Source organism: Protopterus annectens, chromosome 6.part0 (genome assembly GCF_019279795.1).
Source record: "Protopterus annectens isolate FY-2018-M chromosome 6.part0, PAN1.0, whole genome shotgun sequence".
In the NCBI taxonomy this organism is placed as follows: Eukaryota; Metazoa; Chordata; order Ceratodontiformes; family Protopteridae; genus Protopterus; species Protopterus annectens.
Genome location: NC_056737.1, coordinates 1,101,677,991 through 1,101,700,916, shown reverse-complemented (window position 1 = coordinate 1,101,700,916; position 22,926 = coordinate 1,101,677,991). Strand labels below are relative to the sequence as shown.

At 41.1% G+C, this 22,926-nt stretch overlaps 1 protein-coding gene across 1 annotated transcript in view; it reads left to right on the top strand.

Moving 5' to 3' along the window:
• Positions 1 to 883: 883 nt before the first annotated feature.
• Positions 884 to 22,926, top strand: part of PPP4R3A (protein phosphatase 4 regulatory subunit 3A) — a 1,651,308-nt gene continuing 1,629,265 nt past the window's right edge. The window contains exon 1 of the mRNA XM_044074714.1: positions 884 to 1,598. Within this exon, the coding sequence (XP_043930649.1) occupies positions 1,457 to 1,598 (142 nt within the window). The 5' untranslated portion in view covers positions 884 to 1,456. The remainder of the gene's footprint in view (positions 1,599 to 22,926) is intronic.

The following is a 22,926-nucleotide window of genomic DNA, read 5'->3' as shown; positions in this document are numbered from 1 at the left end:
GAAATTCCCAGCTCAGAAGGGCATTTCTTCTCATGCTCGTCTACACTGCCAGATTATAATATTGACATTTCAATGTGGTCTTTTTATCATTTCACTGTTTTGATTTAGTGAGTTCTGTTACTATTGGTTAACACATTCTGTTTCATTTCTTAATGGAAAATGTTCATCAATGCTCCTTTTCAAAACATTAAATTGGTTAACACATTCTGTTTCATTTCTTAATTGAAAATGTTCATCAATGCTCCTTTTCAAAACATTAATCAACGTGTGGTTTACAAACAGTACCGTGTACGTACTTTTTTAAAACAATCATTAAAGTCAAAAGCTCAAGTCATGACCCTAAAAAAATAACAAGAGTTGGAGGCGGACGCAGATTGAAAATAGTGTGGGTCCTGGAAGTCGAAAGATTTAATCTTCAGGTTGGATTCCGTGGCCTAATTTCACGGAATCTATTACTGTGACATGATCTGTTAACCACAAACAAGGCTTCCCGTGCGCATCCTATACAGCATGTCAACAGGGACTGAAATGTATCATCATGACTGGTAGAACAGTCAGTGATTTCTAGTTTGCGTAACGTCATGGGTCAAACGTTACACACCCAAACAAACGAATAATTTGTAAAACTATGCTAACCTCGTCAACCCGGACTAACGTGAGAAAAGGTTGTCAAATTAAGCCCTGAGTCATTGACAGTGAGGAAGACGTCTGGCTAGTTTGCAATAACATTTTAAGTTAACTATGAAAGAGATCCACAGCCGTGTATCAACCATGAACCTGCTAAAACAGAAAATTCCACGTATTAGTAGTACGTTCTGTTGAAATACTAGTGTTTATGTTACTGTAACTTTAAATTCAGGCGCGCTGTCCCTGTTTTCTCCGGGTGGGAAACCCCGTGTGGACTGTACCAGAGGACCCAAAATGGCGGATGTGTTGTAGAGAAGATGGGAAATTAAAATTAAGCTAATTTGATCTCTGTGTAGTGCCTAAATTTGGATTATACACATATGGTTTAAAAGTTTATCACATTTTTTTACACTTTGTCTCTGGAATACAAGACAGCGCTAGACAAAAGGATTGTTTATTTTATTCAGAACGTTAGAACATGGCGGAATACAGGGGGTAAAAATAACCAAATGCCCACCTGAGAAAGTAGTCAAATATTTCTAAGTTAAGTACATGGTTTCTGTTCGAGTTATGTAAGCGCTTGAAAATGTTTTTGGTGCATCCCACCTCCGTTTTCCCTTACTGGGAAGGTCTCTGACATACCAGAAATATTAAAGAACACACTGGTGCAGTTGTTGCCATAGTTTGTGTGGCAATGACAAAGACATACCCCTCTAAGGTGGCAGTTTAGGGAGAGGGGTTCTCAGTCTCCTGGTTGAGTTCGTCCTTGCTTAACGCACTGGGTGTTATTGTACCTTGTTTTGGTGTGTGAAGTGGTCGAGCAGGCACGATGACGGACACTCGACGACGGGTTAAGGTATATACACTCAATGAAGACCGTCAGTGGGACGATCGGGGGACGGGGCATGTGACCTCGGGCTATGTGGAGAGACTGAAAGGCATGTCTCTGCTTGTCAGAGCAGAGAGTGACGGTAAGGGAATGTCATGTGTTTTTACCCATTGTTTCAAAGGTAATTGCTGGTAGCAGTTCTGGAGTCTTTCCTCTCTCTCTAAATCATCCTAAGTGTCTGAAGTGCTCTGATTAGTTTCTATGGAGTTCCAGTTTGGCATTGTTATTGTTCACATATTGTTGTTTAACGTGTTTCATTTCCTACTTTATGGTCTTTCTGGGGACGTGAAAAGTGCTCACAGATGTTTTGCCATGCCTTCCGCAGTTGTACTTTACATGTGCTGATCTAAAGGTTGCATTTGGTGGGGTTTTCTAAGCGGAAAATGTGTTCCCAAATTGTAGTTTGCAAACATGAGGAGGGGTTATAACCAATTAATGCTGTTACTAATGGTAGTTTCGGTATTCTACTTTAGCGTTTAAGAGTGGACAAAGTAATTGTCGTTGGACTTTTACTAATCACACAACGTCAGTGTGACGTTTCTCTCGGCATTTTAATATCCGTAAAACGTTGTTTTGGTGGATCATTACCTCCCCTGGCGACTCTGTTGTAGGGTATAGAATTATTGGACTGTGAAAACTTGTTTCATGAGCTGCCCCTTCCATCTTAAACTTACGGCAGCTGATATTTGCAACCAGAATGTAGCAGCAGTGCACTTAATAAATGACACTACTAGTTTTGTCACACGACTTGCAGAACCTGTGGCACGGGTGGCGCTGTTTTATGCCATCTGTCATTGCCTTCTCTGGCTCAGAGAATTATGTTTAGCGTCATTGCTTCTCGTTTTCTGACTGATTTGTACTCAAGTACGTATGCTAGAAAATTATTGGTGTAGAAATGGGTCTACAGTTGTGCTTACCTCTTGGACTTTTGGGTAAAGACAAAAATAATGGAGGAGGACAAATGTCTAAATTAAATCAAGTAGTGTAAACAGTAAATTTATCTCTACTGTTTATAATTATCTGTGCTATGTATAGTACAAACTACATTGTTCTTTGTACACGGGGATGTAATAAGTATATAGCAAGCATAGTTCACGATGTAGTACAGTAACCAAAAGAGTCATAGGTGTGTACTGGGGTCTCTCTAAGCCTAGCCATGTATCCCAAGTCTCTGACAAGTTCTGGTACCCTTGATAAATGTAAGCAGGGAGATGAAACATTTGCAAGCAGGGTCCTGGGAAAGGAGTCATTTAAAGGCTGCTTGTGTTTATTAGAGGTGTAGGTGCCAAAGCAGGGATGAATTCCATATTCCCTATTCAGTTGTCCAAGTTGCACTTGAATATGATTAGTGAGGACCTCTGCTTCACATGGATGGGAGCCTGTTCCAGAGAAAGGGTAGTCTCTGGGATACATACCTGTCTTGCCATCAGGTTACATTTATGTCACAGGCAAGGTTTACATTTTAGGTCAGGTAATTATGGCGCTTTTTTTTTTTTTTTTTTTTTTTTTTTTTTTGCAGATATGCTGGAGGTCCATCAGGGTGGTGTCTAGCAGTGCCTTTTATGACAGGTTTAGATCTCCCCTCAGCAGCCTGTATGAGACAGAATACAGGGATAGGGCTTTGAGGCTTCCTGCATAGGTCATTTTACTTATGCCTTGTATTCTTTTAGCAAGGAACTTGTGTGGACATTCCAATTGTTGGATGTGTCTGGTTAGGTACATAACGAAGGGGGGACTGTAATTAATGATGTCTAATGAATGCTGAATACAGTGGGACGGTGAACTCCTTGTACTAATGTCATGTCATATTGTTTGTTTATAAGCTGCTCAGCATAAAATGATTAATCACCACAACAGACAAGTGATGGTTAAAGGCTAGATTACTGTCATTGTGTACCCAAGTCCATACAGCCTACCTAGACCTGGCGAAGGCTTTCGATACAATACCCCACTCGGGTATCATTGAAAAACTCATCAACTTAAATGTAAACCCATACATTACAAGATGGGTTGCAAACTGTCTGAGTGATAGAACCCACAGGGTCAGAGTTGCTGGCGCCATGTCAGACTCAAAGCCTGTCACAAGTGGTGTCCCACAGGGCTCAGTCCTGGGCCCACTCTTGTTTGGCATCTACTTTTCTGAAGTGCAAGCAAACACAGGAGGGTTATGGCTGACGAAGTTTGCAGATGACTGCAAACTGGGCCGTGTCGAAAACACATCTGACACAGATATCCTTCAGAAGGGTCTCACAGAAACGGATAACTGGTGCCAGAGCCATGGCCTAAAGTTAAATGCCAAGAAATGCATAGTCATACCCTTCGGGAAAAACAAGGTTACCCCTAGCTACCATATAGGTGGCAATCCACTGATCACAGAAGAAGTTATCAGGGACCTGGGGACCCAGGTTGACAGTAGCCTTTCATTCGGCACTCATATTGCTAAAGTAGTTAGGAAGACCTTCTACATTGCCCACCCTTTCATGAAGGGATTCACATCTAGATCAAGGGAGGTCATAGTCTCCCTATACTCATCACTCATCAGACCAATGATTGAGTACAATGCCCCATTCGGAATGTATCTGACCCGACACTTGCAGCAGCTGGAGAGGCCACAAAAGTTCCTCACCAAAAGGATAAAGGGTCTCAAAAATCTGTCTTATGCTGCCCGACTGAAAGAACTCCAGCTATATTCAGTTGCTTACCGCTTGCTCAGAGGTGACCTGTGCCTGACATACAAGGCCATGTCAAACCCAGATTTGATGAACATGCTTCATCTCAAAAAATCTAGATCCCTCAGAGAGCCACAAGGGCGGGAGACTTAAACCTCGACACGGTTATTAATAGGACGTGCTGGAGGGATAGATTCATCACCCAAAGACTCCCTATGCTGTGGAACAAAATCCCGGTATATGTGAGGCAGAGCACCTCGCTGGCCTTGTTCAAGAGGAATCTTGACCAATGGATGGGAGATCGCAGATACACCCCAGGGGTTACCTCAGTGTCACTGCTCGACAGAGGCACAGCCAAATAATGGGCATAGTTTCTCCAAACTAAAGGGGTGCCGTAAGCCACAAAACTATGGGCTAGGCTTGTAAATGCCCTCGGGCAGATAGCCTAGTATGAACCTATGACTACGGGGTCTATATTTAGGAGTGTGTTTGTCAATATGATAGCTGCCAGGGATGCATGACTTCCTGAAGGATATTATGCATTTATTGACATTTAAGTTTAATACATAGCTCTGACACAAGTTTTTGTCTGTCTCAGCCCTTCCTGGAGAGCATTATAGTGTTTGGGGGGGGGGGGTCTTTGAATGCTCCTAATTTGCAGTCATCTGTAAATGTTGTTAACTAGAAACCCTTGACATTGGCATGTTTTTTTTTTTTCCATTATAGCACTTTTTTTTTTTTATATATAGAGCACTCACTTACCATGTATGCTAAGTTGCATGTATGGTGATAGGGTGAGAGAAGTTCCTGATCAGATGTTTAGGAAGTGAGAGGATTCTCTGGCCAGCTTTTTAAGATACTGGACCAGAATAAGTGTTTGTCAGATGGAGCTTTCATGTTTGTGCACCCTTTCTCTTGTTAATTGACTAGATAAATGTAGATGTCGTTTTTTTTTTTTTTTTTTTTTACTGGTAAGATTGCACAATACCACATCTTCTGTGTCCTCCTCCCTTTAATCAGTATACTCACCAGATTTTCTTAGTAAGGGAATTTAGGTGCACATTGTAAGGGGTAACTTTCTGTACTTTTGGTTTGTAAAATAATTATTCTCTGGTTACTCTGTTGTGGACGCTTTCTGAAGAATAGCATGTGTTACTGTTAGTGATTTTCTGGTCTGGACTTTTTAGCTGTAACAGTACAAGCATTCTATTCCCAATGTTTTGCTGTGACTTGGCAACAGGCTGTCACAATGGCCCTTTTCCTTTTTTTTTTTTTTTTTTTTCCCTTCTTACTGAGAGGTAGTAAAAACTGAATTTAGGCCTCTTCAGTAGGTTTCGGGTGTCTCTGTGTCTAATAGTATTCTCCTTTGTTGTTGCTTTTAGTTGTTGTCATAGTTGAATTATCGCTTGACTGACTTTAAGTGCATGATTACTCTAAAGCCTTTCATTTCTTTTGCGACTATTAGCACTTTTCTTTTTTGCAGTCAGCACCAGTGCTGTTTTGCTTTGCTGCATGGAGCCCCCCCCCCCCCCAATGTGGAAATTTGCTATATTTTGGACTGTCAGCTCTTGGACTGTCACACTGAGCCTCCCTCAATCCACAGAAAGATCTTTAGGCTCCTCTTGATATCGGAACATTTTGTCCCTCAGAAAGGCACCTGTAGCTTACAGAAGTAGGCAGACTTCTCCCCACTGCACTCCCATCAACCCTACAATGTTTAGCTTCACAGCCATTTGCAAGCATGTTTAAAAAATTTGTGGGGTTAGGTTAAAAGATGAAGTTTTTTTTTTTGCAATTTTGTTGTATTATAGTTATGCCCTGGTTGTAAAGTCTGCTTTCTTATTATGACATATCTGGTTCTTACTTTAGTTATTTCAGTTGGTCTATATTTATTACGTTTAATAAACTGATGTTTCTGTTTGCTGTATGCTGAGCAGCTGTCCAATTACATCCTGATTCCATGTTAACCTGCCTTCTGTTGATGCGTTAGAGGGGATAAACACATTTGTAGTGGGTTGGCTTGTGTTCTGTGGTCTGCAGCAGGTGTTTTGTTTTTACAAAGCAACCAGAATGCAGCACAGTCAGTAACTCGAACAGTAAATTGGTAAATAAACAGTTGTATTCAAGTGAAAGGTAATAAAAGTAAGATGGATCCGGATAAGATTCTTGTTAAGGTGGATCTTGTTAAGTATGCAGTGTAATACAACAGACGTTGTTTGTCTTTTCAGCTTTTCCCGGTTAGGGGTTGCCACAGTGGAACTTCGGTCTGCTAATGATTGGCAGTCGATGTTTATGGTGCTGAGTTGCCAGCCTGATGCCCAACCTTCAGCGAAGGCACGCCTATTCACTCATGTCTTTCGGAGGCCACTTGACCGTGGGGAGGGGAGGACATGCAGACTCCACACAGAAGGCACTCCAGCCGAGAATTGAACAGGAGAACCTCTTGCTGTGAGGCAACAACGCTACCGCTGTACCACCGTGGCTTTGTAATGCAATAGATGTAAAACTAAAACTAATAAATGGATTATTAGAGAACTGCAGATGTGTGAATCACCTCAATGACAGCCCTACTGTACAGTGAGTTTGCATGCTGTATTGCAGGGAATTAGTGCTGAAAAGAAAACATTTGGAATATTTTGCACAACTATGAAGATGCAGTCATTCCATAGTAGACAGCTGTTTACTGCAGTGTGATAGATAATGTTACAAAGTCAAGAATAGATGAACAGCACTTGGGTGCTTAACAAAAGCTTCTTAGTGACACTACATGCTGTTAAGGTCCAGGGAAGCACTTGCATCTTTTTTCTGATTTTAGAACATAATCATAGCACTTCATGCACTACAAATAAATTCCTAGGAAAGTTTACTGCACTTGGGATTAAGTGTAATAACACAGATGGCACACTGAAGTAAACCACTGTCTATCATACTGTAATAGTTGTCTACTAGCATATTCATCTTCATAGATTTGCAAAATATTCCCAGTATTTTCTTTCCAGCACTAATTACTTGCAGTATAGCATAAAACTCCATGTATAGTAGGGCTGTCATTCAGGTGATTCACACCTGTAGTTTTCTTCCTTCACAGGCAATGATTTATTCATTTTACGTCTGTTTTTATTGCACTATACATCTCACCAAGAATCTTTTCCTGTTTAGCTTTATTTTGTTACTTTTCATGTGAACACAACTGTTTATTACTTATCTGACTGAGTAATTGTGCTGCATTCTGATTACTGTTTAAAATAAAAAAAAAATTATGCAGACTACAGAAAATGTGACATGGAATCGGGACTTAATGCAGTTGGTTAGCATACAGTAAACAAACACCAGTTTATTTAGTAACTATAGGTCTGTTGAAGTAACAGAAGTAAAAACTGCATATTTTAGAATGAGACCCCACTTTACAATGAGGGCATAATTGTAACAAAAAGCAATGGAAGAAAAATGTGCACTTTTATCTTTAACTTGAATCCTTCCTTTGGCCTCCCAAGGGAAGATGGCCTTACCACTTGAGAAACACTGTTCCATACATTGTTTTCAAATTGTGAATTAAGCCATCCAAACTTTTCTAGCAGTTTTGAAGCATTCCCACTATTGCTAGAGTTGGGGAAGGCCTTTTTAACTTTTCCATGTGGACTTCATATCATGTGGCCCAAGGTCCGGTACATGGTACCTTTCTGGTCATTGCTTTGCTGAGTGAAATTCTGGGAACAATTTTGCATTTAAAAGCAGCATTATGAACAGTAGAGCTAGTTTCTATGTTTATGTGCAACTGCATTACTGGTCTGAGTTATATTTCCTTACATGATGGTGAGGCAGTAGATGTTGAGTCGTTATAAAAACAACTCCAGTAATTGTATGATTATAAACCTGGCACGAAGGTTAAAAGTAGCTGGAGGTGTGAATGTTTGTTTTTTGATTGGTTATTTGGGTAGCATTTGCAAGTTGTATTAAAGATGAAATTTATAGATTGATTTAGTGGAAGCTTGATTTCATTGGTTGTGTGTGCAGTTTATAGGCAGAGACCCATACTGTGGATGAAGGCTTATTGTGCCTGTTGTTTTAAGTGTATTTATTCTGGTGTAAGCACTTGGGTTCCAAACCACTTACTTTACATTAGGAGGATTTGTGGTCTAAACTCTTGTGGCAGGAGAGGATACCCCACACCCTACTGGCTGGAAATTGCTGGTTGTAGGCCTGTTGTCTGTTTTGAAGTGTTGTAGTTCTGGCTTAAGCACTTGTGCTCCAAAACCAGTTGTTTTACATTTAGGAAGGTTTGTGGTGTAGATTGGTGTGGTGGGAAATTGTGGCCTACACCCTTCTATGCTGGGAATTGATGGTGAATTGCTGCATTATTTAAACTGCCTTCTGCTGTTGTGACTGTGATTTTAAGCACTTTGAATTTCTAGTACTTCTGCATTTTATAGCAGATGTTAGATTTAGACTCGCTGAATCTAGACTATTTGGTACAGTGCAATGAAAAAGTATTTGCCCCTTCCTGATTTCTTATTTCTTTGCACGTTTGTCACACTTGAATGTTTCAGATCATCAAACAAATTTAAATATTGGACAAAGATAATCCAAGTAAACTCAAAATGCAGTTTTTAAGTGATGATTTTATTTATTAAGGGGAAAAAAAACTATCCAAATCTACATGGTCCTATGTGAAGTAATTGCCCCTTTGTTAAATAGGTTCATAGGTTCATAGGTTTATACTAGGCTATCTGCCCTAAGGCATTTATAAGCCTAGCCCAAATTATTGTGGCTTACGCCACCCCTTATATGAAAAAATACTGTGCCCATTAGTTTGTTGTGCCTCTGTCCAGCAGTGACACAGAGATGATTCCTGGGGTAAACCTACGATCTCCCATCCACAGGTCTAGATTTCTCTTGAACAAAGTCAGCGAGGTGCTCTGCCTCACATGGACCGGGATTTTATTCCACAGCATAGGGAGTCTCTGAGTGATAAATCTATCCCTCCAGCACGTCCTATTTATATCCGTGCTAAGGTTTAAGTCGCTTGCTCTAGTGGTTTTGGTGGATTTGGATTTTTTGAGGTGGAGCATGTCCATTAATTCCGGGTTGGACATGGCCTTGTATGTCAGGCACATGTCACCTCTGAGCAGACGGTATGCGACTGAATAGAGCTGGAGTTTCTTCAATCTGGCAGCATATGACAGATTTTGGAGTCCCTTTATCCTTTTGGTGAGGAACTTTTGGGGTCTCTCCAATTGCTGCAGATGTCGGGTGAGATACATCCCGAATGGGGCATTGTACTCTATCATTGGTCTGATAAGTGAAGAGTACAAAGGGAACAATGACCTCACTAGATCTGGATGTGAATCCCTTCATGATCAGGTGGGCAATGTAGAAGGTCTTTCTAACCACTTTAGCAATGTGAGTGTCAAAAGAAAGGCCACTGTCAACCTGGGTCCCCAGGTCCCTGATAACCTCTTCTGTGCTTAGTGGATTGCCACCTATATGGTAGCTTGGGGTTACCTTGTTTTTCCCGAAGGGTATGACTATACATTTTTGGCGTTTAACTTCAGGCCATGGCTCTGGCACCAGCTATCTGTTTCCGTGAGTCCCTTCTGAAGGATATCCGTGTCCGATGCACTTTCCACTATGGCCCAGTTTGCAGTCGTCTGCAAACTTTGTCAGCCAAAGTCCTCCCATGTTGGCCTGTACTTCTGAGAAGTAGATGCCAAACAATAGGGGCCAAGGACCGAGCCCTGTGGGACACCACTTGTGACCGGCTTGGAGTCTGACACAGCGCCAGCAACTCTAACCCTGTGGGTTCTGTCCTTAAGCCAGTTTGCAACCCATCTTGTGACATATGGGTTTACATTTAAGCTGGTAAGTTTTTCTACAATACCCGAGTGGGGTATTGTGTCGAAAGCCTTTGCAAGGTCAAGGTAGGCTGTATGGACTGCCTTTCCCTCATCAATGGCCTTGGTGACTGTTTCGAAGAAGTCAACCAAGTTCAAAAGGCATGATCTTCCCTTGACAAAGCCAAACTGGGTCGGGTCCAATGTCTGCAAGTCCCCTATATCTTTGTTTATGAGCTCCATTATGATCCTCTCCATAACTTTGCAGACTAGACTTGTTAAGCTTATGAAGTAACTGTGGTTAGTCACATTTTTGGGAAAGGTGAGTTCAAGTTCACTAGCCACACCCAGGCCTGATTACTGCCAGACCTGTTGAATCAAGAGATCACTTAAATAGAACCTGTCAGAGAAAGTGAAGTAGGCCAAAAGATCCCAAAAAGGAGGACATCATGCCGCCATCTAAAGAAATTCTGGAATAGATGAGAAACAAAGTAATTGACATCTATCAGTCTGGAAAAGGTTACAAAGCCATTTCTAAAGCTCTGGGACTCCAGCGAACCATGGTGAGAGCCATTATCCACAAATGTAGAAAACATGGAACAGTAGTGAACCTTCCCAGGAGTGGCTGGCCTATAAAAATTACCCCAGGAGCACAGCAATGACTCATTCAAGGGGTCACAAAAGAACCCAGAACAACATCTAGAGAACTGCAGGCCTCATTTGCCTCAGTTAGTCAGTGTTGATGACTCAACCATAAGAACGAGACTGGGCAAAAATGGCATGAATGGCAGAGTTCCAATGCGAAAACCACTGCTGACCAAAAAGAACATAAAGGCTCGTCTCACTTTTGCCAAAAAATATCTTGATGATCCCCAAAACTTCTGGGAAAATATTCTGTGGACTGACTAAACAAAAGGGAGGGGTGCATCCCGTTACATCTGACGAAAAAAAAGTAACACCGCATTTCAGTAAAAGAACATCATGCTACCAGTCAAACATGGTGGTGGTAGTGTGGTGGTCTGGGGCTGCTTTGCTGCTTCTGGACCTGGACAACTTTGTGATTGATGGAACCATGAATTCTGCTGTCTACCAAAAAATCCTGAAGGAGAATGTGCGGCCATCAGTTCGTGACCTCAAGCTCAAGCTCACTTGGTTTTCTGCAGCAGGACAATGATCAAAAACACACCAGCAAGTCCACCTCTGAATGGCTTAAAAAAAAACAAAATTAAGGTTTTGGAGTGGCCTAGTCAAATTCTGGACTTGAATCCAGCTGAGATGCTGTGGCATGACCTTTAAAAAGGCAGTTCATGCTCAGAAACCCTGTAATATTGCTGAATTAAAACAATTCTGCAAAGAAGAGTGGGACAAAATTCCTCAACGGCGATGTGAAAGACTCCTTGCCAATTATCACATGCTTAATTTTCTTGCTGCTAAGAGTGGCATAACCAGTTATTAGGTTTAGGGGGCAATTACTTTTTCACATAGGGCCATGTAGGTTTGGATATTTTTTTTCCCCTTAATAAATAAAATCACTTAACTGCATTTTGTGTCTGCTTGGGTTATCTTTGTCTAAAATGTATATTTGTTTGATGATCTGAAACATTTAAGTGTGACAAACATGCAAAAAGAAATAAGAAATCAGAAAGGGGGCAATTACTTTTACATTGCGTTGTAGCACTTGAGCACTAAAACCAGCTCCTCGCTGAGATACTGAAATATCTGAGGTAACCATTGCTTCCAAATAATTATATATGCTTGTTTTTGCTCTAATACTGCACTTTTAAATTGTATACGAGTTCCACTGTCTAAATTGTCCTGAACTACGTGTGGACACATTTTACTGTACACTGTACTAGTTCAGCTGTAGCACTGCCCAGTTCCAAGTTTGCTATTTCTGGGTCTGTTTTGTAAAGTCTGAGCGTCAACTTCAAGCCACCTTTGTTGGTGAAGGCCCTTTTACACCCTTGTGTGAGGAAAGTGCTGTCTGGGTCCTGTCTAATTGAGGGTGATTGGACTAGATCTCAGAGAGAGCGTTCTTACTGGCTAGTTTGAGTTTAAAAAGGTATTTTCTTGTTTTATTTAAGCCCCGCATTTGCACTTGTTTTTTGTGTAGTGCTCCAGTGTGCATTGCCATGTAGTGGTAGTTACAGATGCAAACGTTTTGTGTGTAAAATTTTTCCTTAGTGCTTTGCTTGTGGTCCTCCAGAGGTTTCTCACAGCCGTGCTCTACTGTCAGGTGGAACATTAAACGTACCTGAACATCAGAGACCTCCCAAACACAAACATGCTACACATAAAACTTCCTCTGCAGACCACATTACACACAATAGCTCGCGCACCAGTGTCTCACGAGTCAAACCCTTAAGGTGAAGCACAGGATCAAACATATTAGTCGTGGGTGATTCCATCGTGAGACACACAGATGTCCCTCACCAGGATGAATAAGGAAAAAGTCATGGTCAGCTGTTAGTCAGGTACCAGGATACGCCATATCACACATGCACTAAAGTCTCTCAACATATGTACTGTTATGACTGTCATAGTCCATGGTGGGTGAACTACTTGAGATGTATCTCTCTGGACTGTATGAAGAGAGAAATGACCGAGTTCTTGGACTGTGTGCCTCAGGCAGGTATGTCCCTAGCCTTAAGCAGCATTCTATCTTCACCTAGAATGATGCCTCAATACAAATGGAAAATGATCGACTTGATGGATGGTGCAGTGGTAACGTTGTCGCCTCACAGCAAGAGGTTCTCTGGTTCGATTCTCGGCTGGGGTGCCTTCTGTGTGGAGTCTGCACGTCCTCCCTGCGTTCGTGTGTGTTTCTTCCCACATCACAAAGACCTGCATCTAGAGCATTTCTCTCCAGGCCTCCGCTGAAAATTGGCTTTGTTCCAAGTCGGACTTTCCCGATTAACAAATGTTAAATAAAAAAAATAAAATTAACTTCAATAATTGGCTTAACTTCTGGTGTCAGTCTAAGGGCATCCCCTATCTGTCAGCCTGGGACAACATGATCGACAGACCTTGATGATTTGCCAGAGAGACGGTCGTTATCTGTCACCCCTGGGATTTCTGCTACTGGTGAAGGCTCTTGCCCACCCCCATAATTCCCAATGTAAAAACTCTCATCTAAAAACAATTTCAGGGTTATGCTGCTAAACGTTAGGAGTCTGAATACAAAACTGCACTCACTGGAAGCGGCCCTTACCTTGGAAGATGCAGACATTTGTGCAGTCATGGAGACCTGGTTTAAGGTTGTGAAGACCACCCCAGCCATACCGGGTTGCACCTCCTTCCACACATTCAGACCTCAAACTGAAGGTGTGAAAACTAAAGGAGGCGGTGTAGCAATATTCATTAACGATGTAGATCTCCGGACTGGTTAAATAGTAGGTCTCCCTGGAGGCACTTCAGGTGCAATTTACTGTTGGCAGGACACCTATTCAAGTCATTGCCAACTACAGGATCCTCTCCATGAATCGGGACACTCATTCTGCCTATTTGGATCCACTTGGGTCTATCGAGATACATCCAAACACCGTGGTTTTTGGGTGACTTTTTTAGCTACCCATCCATTGATTGGGTAAATTACTTGTGCTCAAACTGTCTTACCCAAAGGTTCTTTGATTTCATTAACTCCAGCACCCTGGACCAGCTGGTTGACAACCCTCACAGTGGGTGGTAACATCTTGGATCTGGTGCTCACCAATATGTGGGACAACTGTAGCAGCCCCACTGTCAAGGTCCTCCCTGGTGAGGTCTGACCACAAATCTGTCTCATTTAAAGTAACTGTCACACCTGACCCCACCTAGCAGCAACTAAACTAAAAAACTTCTTCAAAGCAGATCGACATCTTATGGGATGGTATAAATAGCTTCACTGCACCTCCTCCCTCAGATGGAACTTGCAACTATTCCAAGCTCTACACCAGTGCTTTATACAAACACCTGAATAACTGCATTGACTTGGCTGTACCTGATTGGACCAAAACAAGCTCCTCAAGGAAGAGCAAACCTGCCTGGTGGGCAACTGCCATTAACCAGCTTTACAATAAGAGGAAGAAATTGCTGAGTAAGAGAGTGCAAACCCTCCTAAACTGGAAACACTCCCTCCTCAGCTTAAACAAGCAAATAAGACTTCTTGTGAAATCCTCCAAAGCTTGCTGAGTAAGAGAGTGCAAACCCTCCTAAACTGGAAACACTCCCTCCTCAGCTTAAACAAGCAAATAAGACTTCTTGTGAAATCCTCCAAAGCAAACTAAGAGTTCAAATTAGCTTCTTCAACAATGGACAACCACAGGGCATTCTGTAGTTACATCCGTAATCTAAAAGGAAAGACCCAGATTTGTGCAGAACTGGTAGTTGATACCACATATATACTGAGCCTGTGGACATAGCTAACCTGTTGGCTGACAGGTTTTGTAAAGACTTCACTCCCCTGTCCCAGCCACACGTACTCCATGACATCCCTACCTTGCATATCTAGGGAGCAGGTCATGGATGCCCTCTCTTGGGCCAGGAGCACATCATCTATAGGACCTGATAACATCCCAGGCTGCGTTCTACATGGGCTCCAACATGAATTAGCAACTCCATTGGGTACTCATTTTCAATCATAGTGTAAGCACTGCCTTCATACCAGCTGAATGGAAAACTGCCACCATTATTCCCTTGCACAAAGGTGGTGCTTGTCGACTTATTAGCCTGACTAGCCTTATCTGCAAGGCCATGGAGTGAATCATCATGGACCCAAATACTTGACCCTACTCAGTTTGGATTTGTCAGGGGGAGATTATGCCTCTTAGACCTTCGAGACAGTCACCAAGTTCCTGGATGAGAGGAAATGTGTGCGTACAGCTTACCTGGACTTAGCCAAGGCATTTGACACTATCCCACACTTGGCATCATTGACCATTCACCCAACTAAGCATCAACCCTTGTATCATTAGATGGGTCACTAACTGGTTCACTGATAGAAGTCGTATAGTCAAAATAAGGGAATCCACCTTCATCAGCAGACCTGTAACCAGTAGTGGTCCACATGAGATCAGTCCTGGGATCTCTGCTGTTTGGAATCTATTTCTCCAAAGTACAAGCAAAAACTAAAGGTCTGTGGCTGACAAGTTTGCTGATGACTGCAAACTGGGAGTGGTCATAGAATGTTCAGATGATGTCAACATTCTACGAAAGGGTCTTGCACACGGTGCCAAAGTCATGGCCTTAAACTCAATGCAAAAAATGTATTTTCATTCCTTTCTGTAAAAGCAATGTTTCTGCTAAATACCACATTTAATAGCAACACCTAAAGTATACACTTAGTGTTGAGAGACCTGGGCAGACAGGTTGACAGCAGTCTTACCTTTGCCCACCATGTCTCCATAGTGGTAAGAAGGGCAATTCTATATTGCTCCTCTCATAAGTAAGGGCATTGCCTCCAGAACCCTCATCAGGCCAATAACTGAGCACAGCTCCCCTTTTGTTATGTACCTTTCTAAGCACCTGCAGCAATTGGAGAAACCACAAAGGTTCCTCACAAGGAAAATTCAAGGTCTTGTCCATCTGTCCTGGGGATTGTCTGAAATCGTTGTCACTTTATTCTGTTTTATGCAGACTACTCAGAGGTGATCTCTGCCTTGTATATAAGGCCATCTCTGACCCTGTGTTGTTGGAAATGCTTCATATCCAGAAGTCAAATGGTACACTGGTTACTCACCCTATAAAGACCTTAACTTGGTGTATGACATTAGTAAAACCTGCTGGAAGGACAGATTTGTCTCCCAGAGGTTACCACACCTTTGGAACAGACTCCCATTTCATGTCAAACAGAGCACCTCATTGGCCCTCTTTAAATGCAGTATGGACAATTTGGATGGGATCTGGACGATTGGATGGGTGACCATAAATTCACCCCTGGGGGTTCCACCCGTGTCCCTCTTGGACAAGGGCAGTAGGTCCTGATCGAGGAAGATCGAGGAAGTAAGGGTAAGAACTTGGCTAGGCTTGTAAGGGCCATTACCTAGTAACTCCCTATGATCCTTAACCAAGAGTGCTTTTTTACCTCTCTCCAGTGTGGCGGAATACCTTTAAGGGAAATCGTGCTTTTTTTTTTTTTTTTCTCTTCTGGTAAAACTGATGTGTACAACAGAGCAATGTGGCAGAATTGGTGCCAATCATAATCAGTTTTAGATTTCTGCAGAAATGAATCCCCGTAGAAATGTGGAGCTTGGAAGTGGTTAAGCAGGGACAGCAAAAAAAAAGTTAGGAAATGAAGCAGCAATTACACAACTGAATGTTAGTAAGTGACATCAAAAAAGGTGTGTGTATAGACAGAACATAATTGAGCAGCATTATGTATAGGGGGGAAGGCTGATCAGATACTGGGTTACACAAGAAGGAGCACTCTGTAGAAGTCTATGAAGTTGCAACCTTTGCTGTGCAGAGAGGATTGCTGAGGCTGTTATCTGTAATCCCTGTTTTCAGAAACTGTCATTTCTGAGGAGAACAGCAAAACTGGTGCTTATCTTTGGGGGAGGTGGGTTGGGGGGTCATGGGTAATTTTAAGGCATACAGTCTAGGAGTTCATTGAGATTAGCACAATTTTTCAGTTACTCCAAAGCTTTGTTTGGTGAGTTGTGAAGATCACACCCTAGTCAAATGATGGTGGAGGGATTCAAACCCTGTACCACAGGAAGCAGCTTATTAACATGTCATAGCCTTAATGCTTCGAGTTAACTGAGTCAATTGAGTATGAAGTATAGTGCCTTTTATGAAATCTGTAGAGTTGAGGGTGTTGGTAATTTTTCAGAAAACAGATGTATAGGAATAAAAAGGATGCAGTTTGAAGGCATATGTTTCATGGGATAGACAATCCCCAATGTTCACCTTCACAGAAAGGGCATTAGATGTTTGGAATAGTGTTTTCGGAGAGGTGGTAGGGTCAGACATGGTAAAATGAGAGAATTCATGAACACCTGAGGCAGATTGCAGGTGAAAAAAATAAGCTAAGGGGTCATATGATCAGTACAGAGTATAATAGTATATACATGCAATCAAAGTGAGCAGACTAGATGGGATAAATTTGTATTTACTACTAAGTTTTGTTTCACTTGGTCCTTTAGTATTTTTAAATTGAGTGACTATATAACTGTTTTGGAGGGGAAAAAGTATAGTAGGATATTGCAAATGTGGGTGTGTTTGTGCGTTTATGTGCATACATGTTTAACATAATCTCAACTACAGACACTGAAAATAGGCCCAAAGGTTCCTGAAAAGTAGCATCAGTCTAAAAGTCTGGATGTCTTATTAGCTTAACATTTGAAAACCAAGCGGTACACAACTCCTCTTGCTTTCAGTAGGAATGTGTGATGCTACACAAAAGTGTGATAAAATGATAGAAAAATATGAGCTTGTTATCCAAGACTCTAAAATCTGTAGGACATAATGGACTGTATTGCAGAATTTTACCACAAAATGGTTTGCTTTAAAAAAGTGTTAGTTGTGTGTCCCCTTTCTTTAGAGCAGTTTTTTGTGTACTAGACAGCTTAAATCACTTGTAATGGGGATTCAGAAAATTGTCATTCCTCCAAAGTTAGGGATGTTCTGTGCAGGCATAAATCAGGCTTGAAAATGGGGAACATTTCCAAAATCGGGACATTTGAGAGATTTGAATTGTTAAATATTTATTTGTATTATGTGGTATAGATTCACTTTTGCCTTGTTCTTTGCTTTTACTGCTTATTGTCTGTTGTTGTGGCTTTCATTCTGCAGAACTACGAATAAACCTCACTGCTACATTCCTGTACTAGTTATGCATTTTTTCGCACACTGCATTGCAGTTGCTTGTGTATGTGTGCTGACTGTATTCAGTTCTGGTTAGCAAGCAAAGTTTGCCAAGGATAAGGAACAAGTGCATGTCTTGAGTGCCATTATTAAAAGTTTTGACCTTGATTGTCAAACTTAGGTAAGCCACCTTCATAAAGTAAACAGTTTAAGAACTTGCAGTGAGTACAGCAGAGGTGTTAAGTGGTGAAGTTAAGTTGTCTTTCTGCCCTTGACCTTTATGGAATTCTGCACTGGAATTTGAGCACATCATTGTGTTGTCTCTTGGCGGTAATGTTTCGTACATATATCTAATAGGGGCATGTGAAAGTTTGTTTTAGCCATATGTTCTTTAGTTGTATGTTGCTTTACTATGCATGTTAGTGCCAGTTGTAAACTGTGCAACATGGTTATTATCTTCGGAAACTAAATCTATATGAAAATTTTATAAACTTGTAACTATTTCTGTTTTTACATTTTGGCACACCTGGCTTTAATTACATACTGATGCAATTAAATTGATGACTCTCATGAGTAATTTTGCATCCTGTCTTTCACATGCTCAAGTATGAATTTTGGGGAGCCCCAAAGTATATTTTAACTATTTTGTATTCTACTCCCTTAATGGTGAAAGGGATCTCTAGCAGTGAATTAAAAAGATACACATTTTTGAATAGTGGCAGTGGTAGACAGTTTTCTACTCTAGTCTCACTCCTAAGTGACTCCAGGTAAATTACCTTTTTTCTGTAGCCAAGGGATAATTGGCTTCTTTGAAGATATTTCGAAGTGCTATTCTAAAGTGTCAGATGCTTGTTACATTTATTAACTGAAAATGTCTGTCAAGAAATCTCATTTTCATAGAATGATACAGTTTAGTTTTAGCGGCTTGGAAATTGAACTGAAAGCATTGCGACAGTGTGTGATAGGTGGGGAAGGGGGCAGCTGTATGGAGCAGTATATATGCTCTGTTGTGTACTGTTGATGGTAGCATGTAAGCAGTTTTTATTTTGATAAAATGTAATATCAGCTTGTGTATTTTGTGGAGAAATGGGCAGCTGTGCCCACCACTGAGAAGACATTTTTTAGTCTGCACTTGTACCGTGTAGGCGTTTCTGCAACTTTTTGGGTCAAGTACAGGATTGTATATGTGTACATATGTATTTGTGTTTTTCTATTGAGTAGTTTAATTTGAAACATGTCTTGCACTTTGACAGAACATTTCTGGTGCTACTTTCAGGATGCTCATAGACCTTGCTAAGGCTAGGTGGCCTTCCATGAAAGCTTGAGAGCTGGAGTCTTGCTATTCGTTTGCTGAGAGGTCATCAACTCTGTGTGTCCACAGGTGCTGTCATTAGTAGGATATGGTAAACAGACCATGATGTTTTTGCCAGGAGGGGTCTACACATATTCCAGTTGTACAAGTTTTCAAATATTGTCCACCCTCATAGTGCCTTTTTTACAAGCAGTGCTAACCTGCTAAACCAATTCAGAATAATACTGACAGCGTTACTGGGCAGTACCAGGGGTCTAAATAGAAAACCTAACTCCCTGCAAGCTGTCTTCATCCTGTATAATATAGACATTTGTGCAGATACTCTGACTTGGTTTATCCAGAGAGTGCAAGGCTATAATGTCTTCCACACTTTTAGACCAGCTGCTGCACAGGTAAGGCCTAAAAGTGAAGGAATCTCCATTTACATCAAGCATGAATACACCAAGTCTGGTCAAACAGTAATTCATACGAGCTTTTCCACCTCCAACTTACCAAAAGTCCCATGCCATACCTTTGCAAGCTATAGGTCCTTTCCATTACCCAAAAAGCCCATGTCATGTACTTTAACAAACTGCATACACTCCCCATTCAACCCAGTACAATATTCATGGGTAACTTTAACTACCTCAGCATCCATGTTAAGCAAAGCTAATCCTTAACCCTTATTCATATGCAACATGGACCTTTGGATAGGAAAACGCAAATTTACTTATGTCCTTAATGGACAGGGGCAGCCTATGAATGTTTGTGTACAAGTCTGTATTGTAACTGTAAAATTCCTTGGCATATTGAGACATTAGCAACTTTCTTGGTGAATTTGGAGTAAGCTCTTTGTCAGCGCTTTGAAACTGTATAGCTCATCAGATGAGGAACTGAAAGCACAACTGCAAGTTGTCAAAACCTTTTCAGATATAAGAATGTAATTTGGTCTTGGTAAATGTGCAAAAGCAACCTTTAAAGCAGGAAAACTGCCGCACCAAGAAAACATCAGTTTGGGACAAGAATGTAATGTGAAAGAACTTGAGCAAGAGGGAGTGTATAGATATTTGGGAATTTGAAGGATCAACAGTAAAATATGAGCAAATGAGAATAAAACTTAGTAAGGAATTCTTCAAAAGACTTAAATTAATCCTGAGAACAGCTTTGACATCTAGGAACAAGATCCAAGCTATAAACCTATTTGCTCTTCCTGTCCTAACTTACAGTTTTGGAGTGACTGACTGACCCAAAACATGCTGGAGAGGTTAGACAGGAAAACAAGGATGCTTCATGCCTATCAAATGATTTATAAAAGTCAGTACATACCAAGATTATATATTCCCCATTCTGAAGGAGGGATGGGACTCCTTGAAATTGATTATATGTATAGATCTGCAGTCGTGGGATGCCACAAAAACAAAAAGAATATAAGGTGAAGACCAGATAAGAAGGCAAGAAATGTGGAAAAACATTTATTTATTTATTTTGCATTTAACTGGGTTGGTCAGCTGGGTAAGAATTTACCCTTTTTCAGTGGAGACCCGAGGGGAAAAGCCCCAAACATACAAGTAGAGGCAAGTTTACAATAATACAGAGCAAAACAATGTCATGAATACAACGGATAAGAAAAAAAATTATAGACTCAATGGAATTAAACATAGCTATATACAAAACATAATAAGGTTGTAAAAGGAAAAACGATAAATCAGGAGGAATGCAGTAAGGAATTAAGGTTATAGGTTGTTTGTCTTTCAGCTTTTCCCAGTTAGGGGTCGCCACAGTGGAACTCCGGTCTGCTAATGATCGGTGAGATTTTTCACGAACGCTGAGGTGCCAGCTCGATGTTCAACCTTCAACGAAGGCACGCCCATTCACGCATGTCTTTTGAACGGCCACCCAACCGTGGGGAGGACATGCAGACTCCACACAGAAGGCACTCCAGCCGAGAATCGAACAGGAGAACCTCTTGCTGTGGGGCAACAATGCTACCGCTGCTCCACCACGGATAACGAGTTGTTGTTGTCTTTCGGCTTTTCCTAGTTAGGGGTCGCCACAGTGGAACTCCGGTCTGCTAATGATTGGCAGTAGATTTTTACGTGCCGAGTTGCCAGCCCTGACACAACCTTCAACGAAGGTACCCCCATTCACGCATGTCTCCACACAGAAGATGCTCTAGCTGAGAATCGAACAGGACAACCAATTGTGCAAGTACAGGGGGTCTTAGATCTGAGGAAGAAACTAGTGCAGGAGGAAAAAAAAAGAGAAACGTACATGTGCAAGGTGCCTCAGATCAGAGGAAGAGATGGTACAGAAGAAGAAAGTATAGTAGAGGAGGGATGTAGTGATCTAGAGGGAGGGTGTAAAAGGGAGAGCATATAGATAAAGTAAGTTATAGAAACAGAAAAATGTAGTTGCAAGTAAAGACTACGTCTGGAAAAACCTCATTTTGATCAAGAACAAATGCAGGAATGGTTAAGGAGAGGTGAATTTAAACCAAGAGATGAAATGTTAATATTGGCAGCCCGAGATAGTGGGTTATGTACACGTTGGTTTACAAAGCCCATTGAACATGAGAGAAACAGACAAATGTATAGGTTTTGTAAAACGGAATTGGAAACGGTTGCACACCTTGTTGCTGGTTGTGACATACTAATGGCAGAAGGACTGTATACTGAAAGGCATAATAATGTGACACGACTGTTGCACTGGGCATTATGCAAACATTATGGTATTGAAGTGGCTGAAAAATACTGGCATTATGAGCCACAAAGCATAATAGAAAATTATGAAGTCCACATCACATGGGATCACCTATTACCAACAGTTCAAAAGATAGATGCTAGAAAACCAGCTATAGTGGTCCAGGAAAAGAAGACAAAATTAGCATTGATCATTGAAATCGCCACACCCAGTGACTACAGTGTCCTGCATACAGAGAGAGACAAAATCATAAAATACCAAGTTTTGCAAGCAGAAATGAGAGCAATGTTGGAAGTAAGATACCCAGATAGTTCCAATAGTAGTAGGAGCAACAGGCCTTATAAAAGAGTCTACAGCCTTATTTAAATATGCTACCAATCCATGTAACTCCGTGCAAATTGCAGGAGTCATTACTGGACGCATTGCAGGTGCTGCGAAGTGCACTTTTGGCTGACATCAAAGAGTGAAACAATACTAATTTCATGAACTTTAATACTTTGACTTGGGAATGGGGTCCATGCCCATCATGGTATTAGAAACCTGTCATGGAGAAATTAAAAGGGAGAAGTCAAGAACAAATTTGATATTCATATTTTGAATTGGTGAAAGAACTTGAAATACTTAAACGTTTCATAATACTAAATTCAAGCAATCGCTGTCTTACCCAGTGCATCCTGAATCATGAGGAATTAGAATACACATAACTTACATTACCAGTTATTAAAAAGTCAGTGCCATTAATCATATGGATGCTAAATTTTGAATAGTCTTTGGAATTCTAAAAGATTCTATGCCTTTTCCTACTTTCTTCAACTTGTATTCTATAAAGATGCCAACGGTTCTGCTTTAGAACCACCTGTGGCAATAATGGAATTAAAGGGATGAAAAGCTGATTTTTAGCTTCTTTTTAACCTCCCATTGCAGCAGATTGAAAGTTTTGTCCTTTGATTTGCTTTTTGGTAGCCATTGTATTAGCCAGAAGAATTTCAGAACTTTATGCTCCTTCTGCTAAACCACACTGTTTTATTTTTTGTAAAGATGTTTTTCTTTGGCATAATCTTTCCGTTATACTTAAGGGTCAAATTTGTTAGTATATACTCTCAGCTGTATTCTTTCCTCCTTATTCTGTGCGGAACA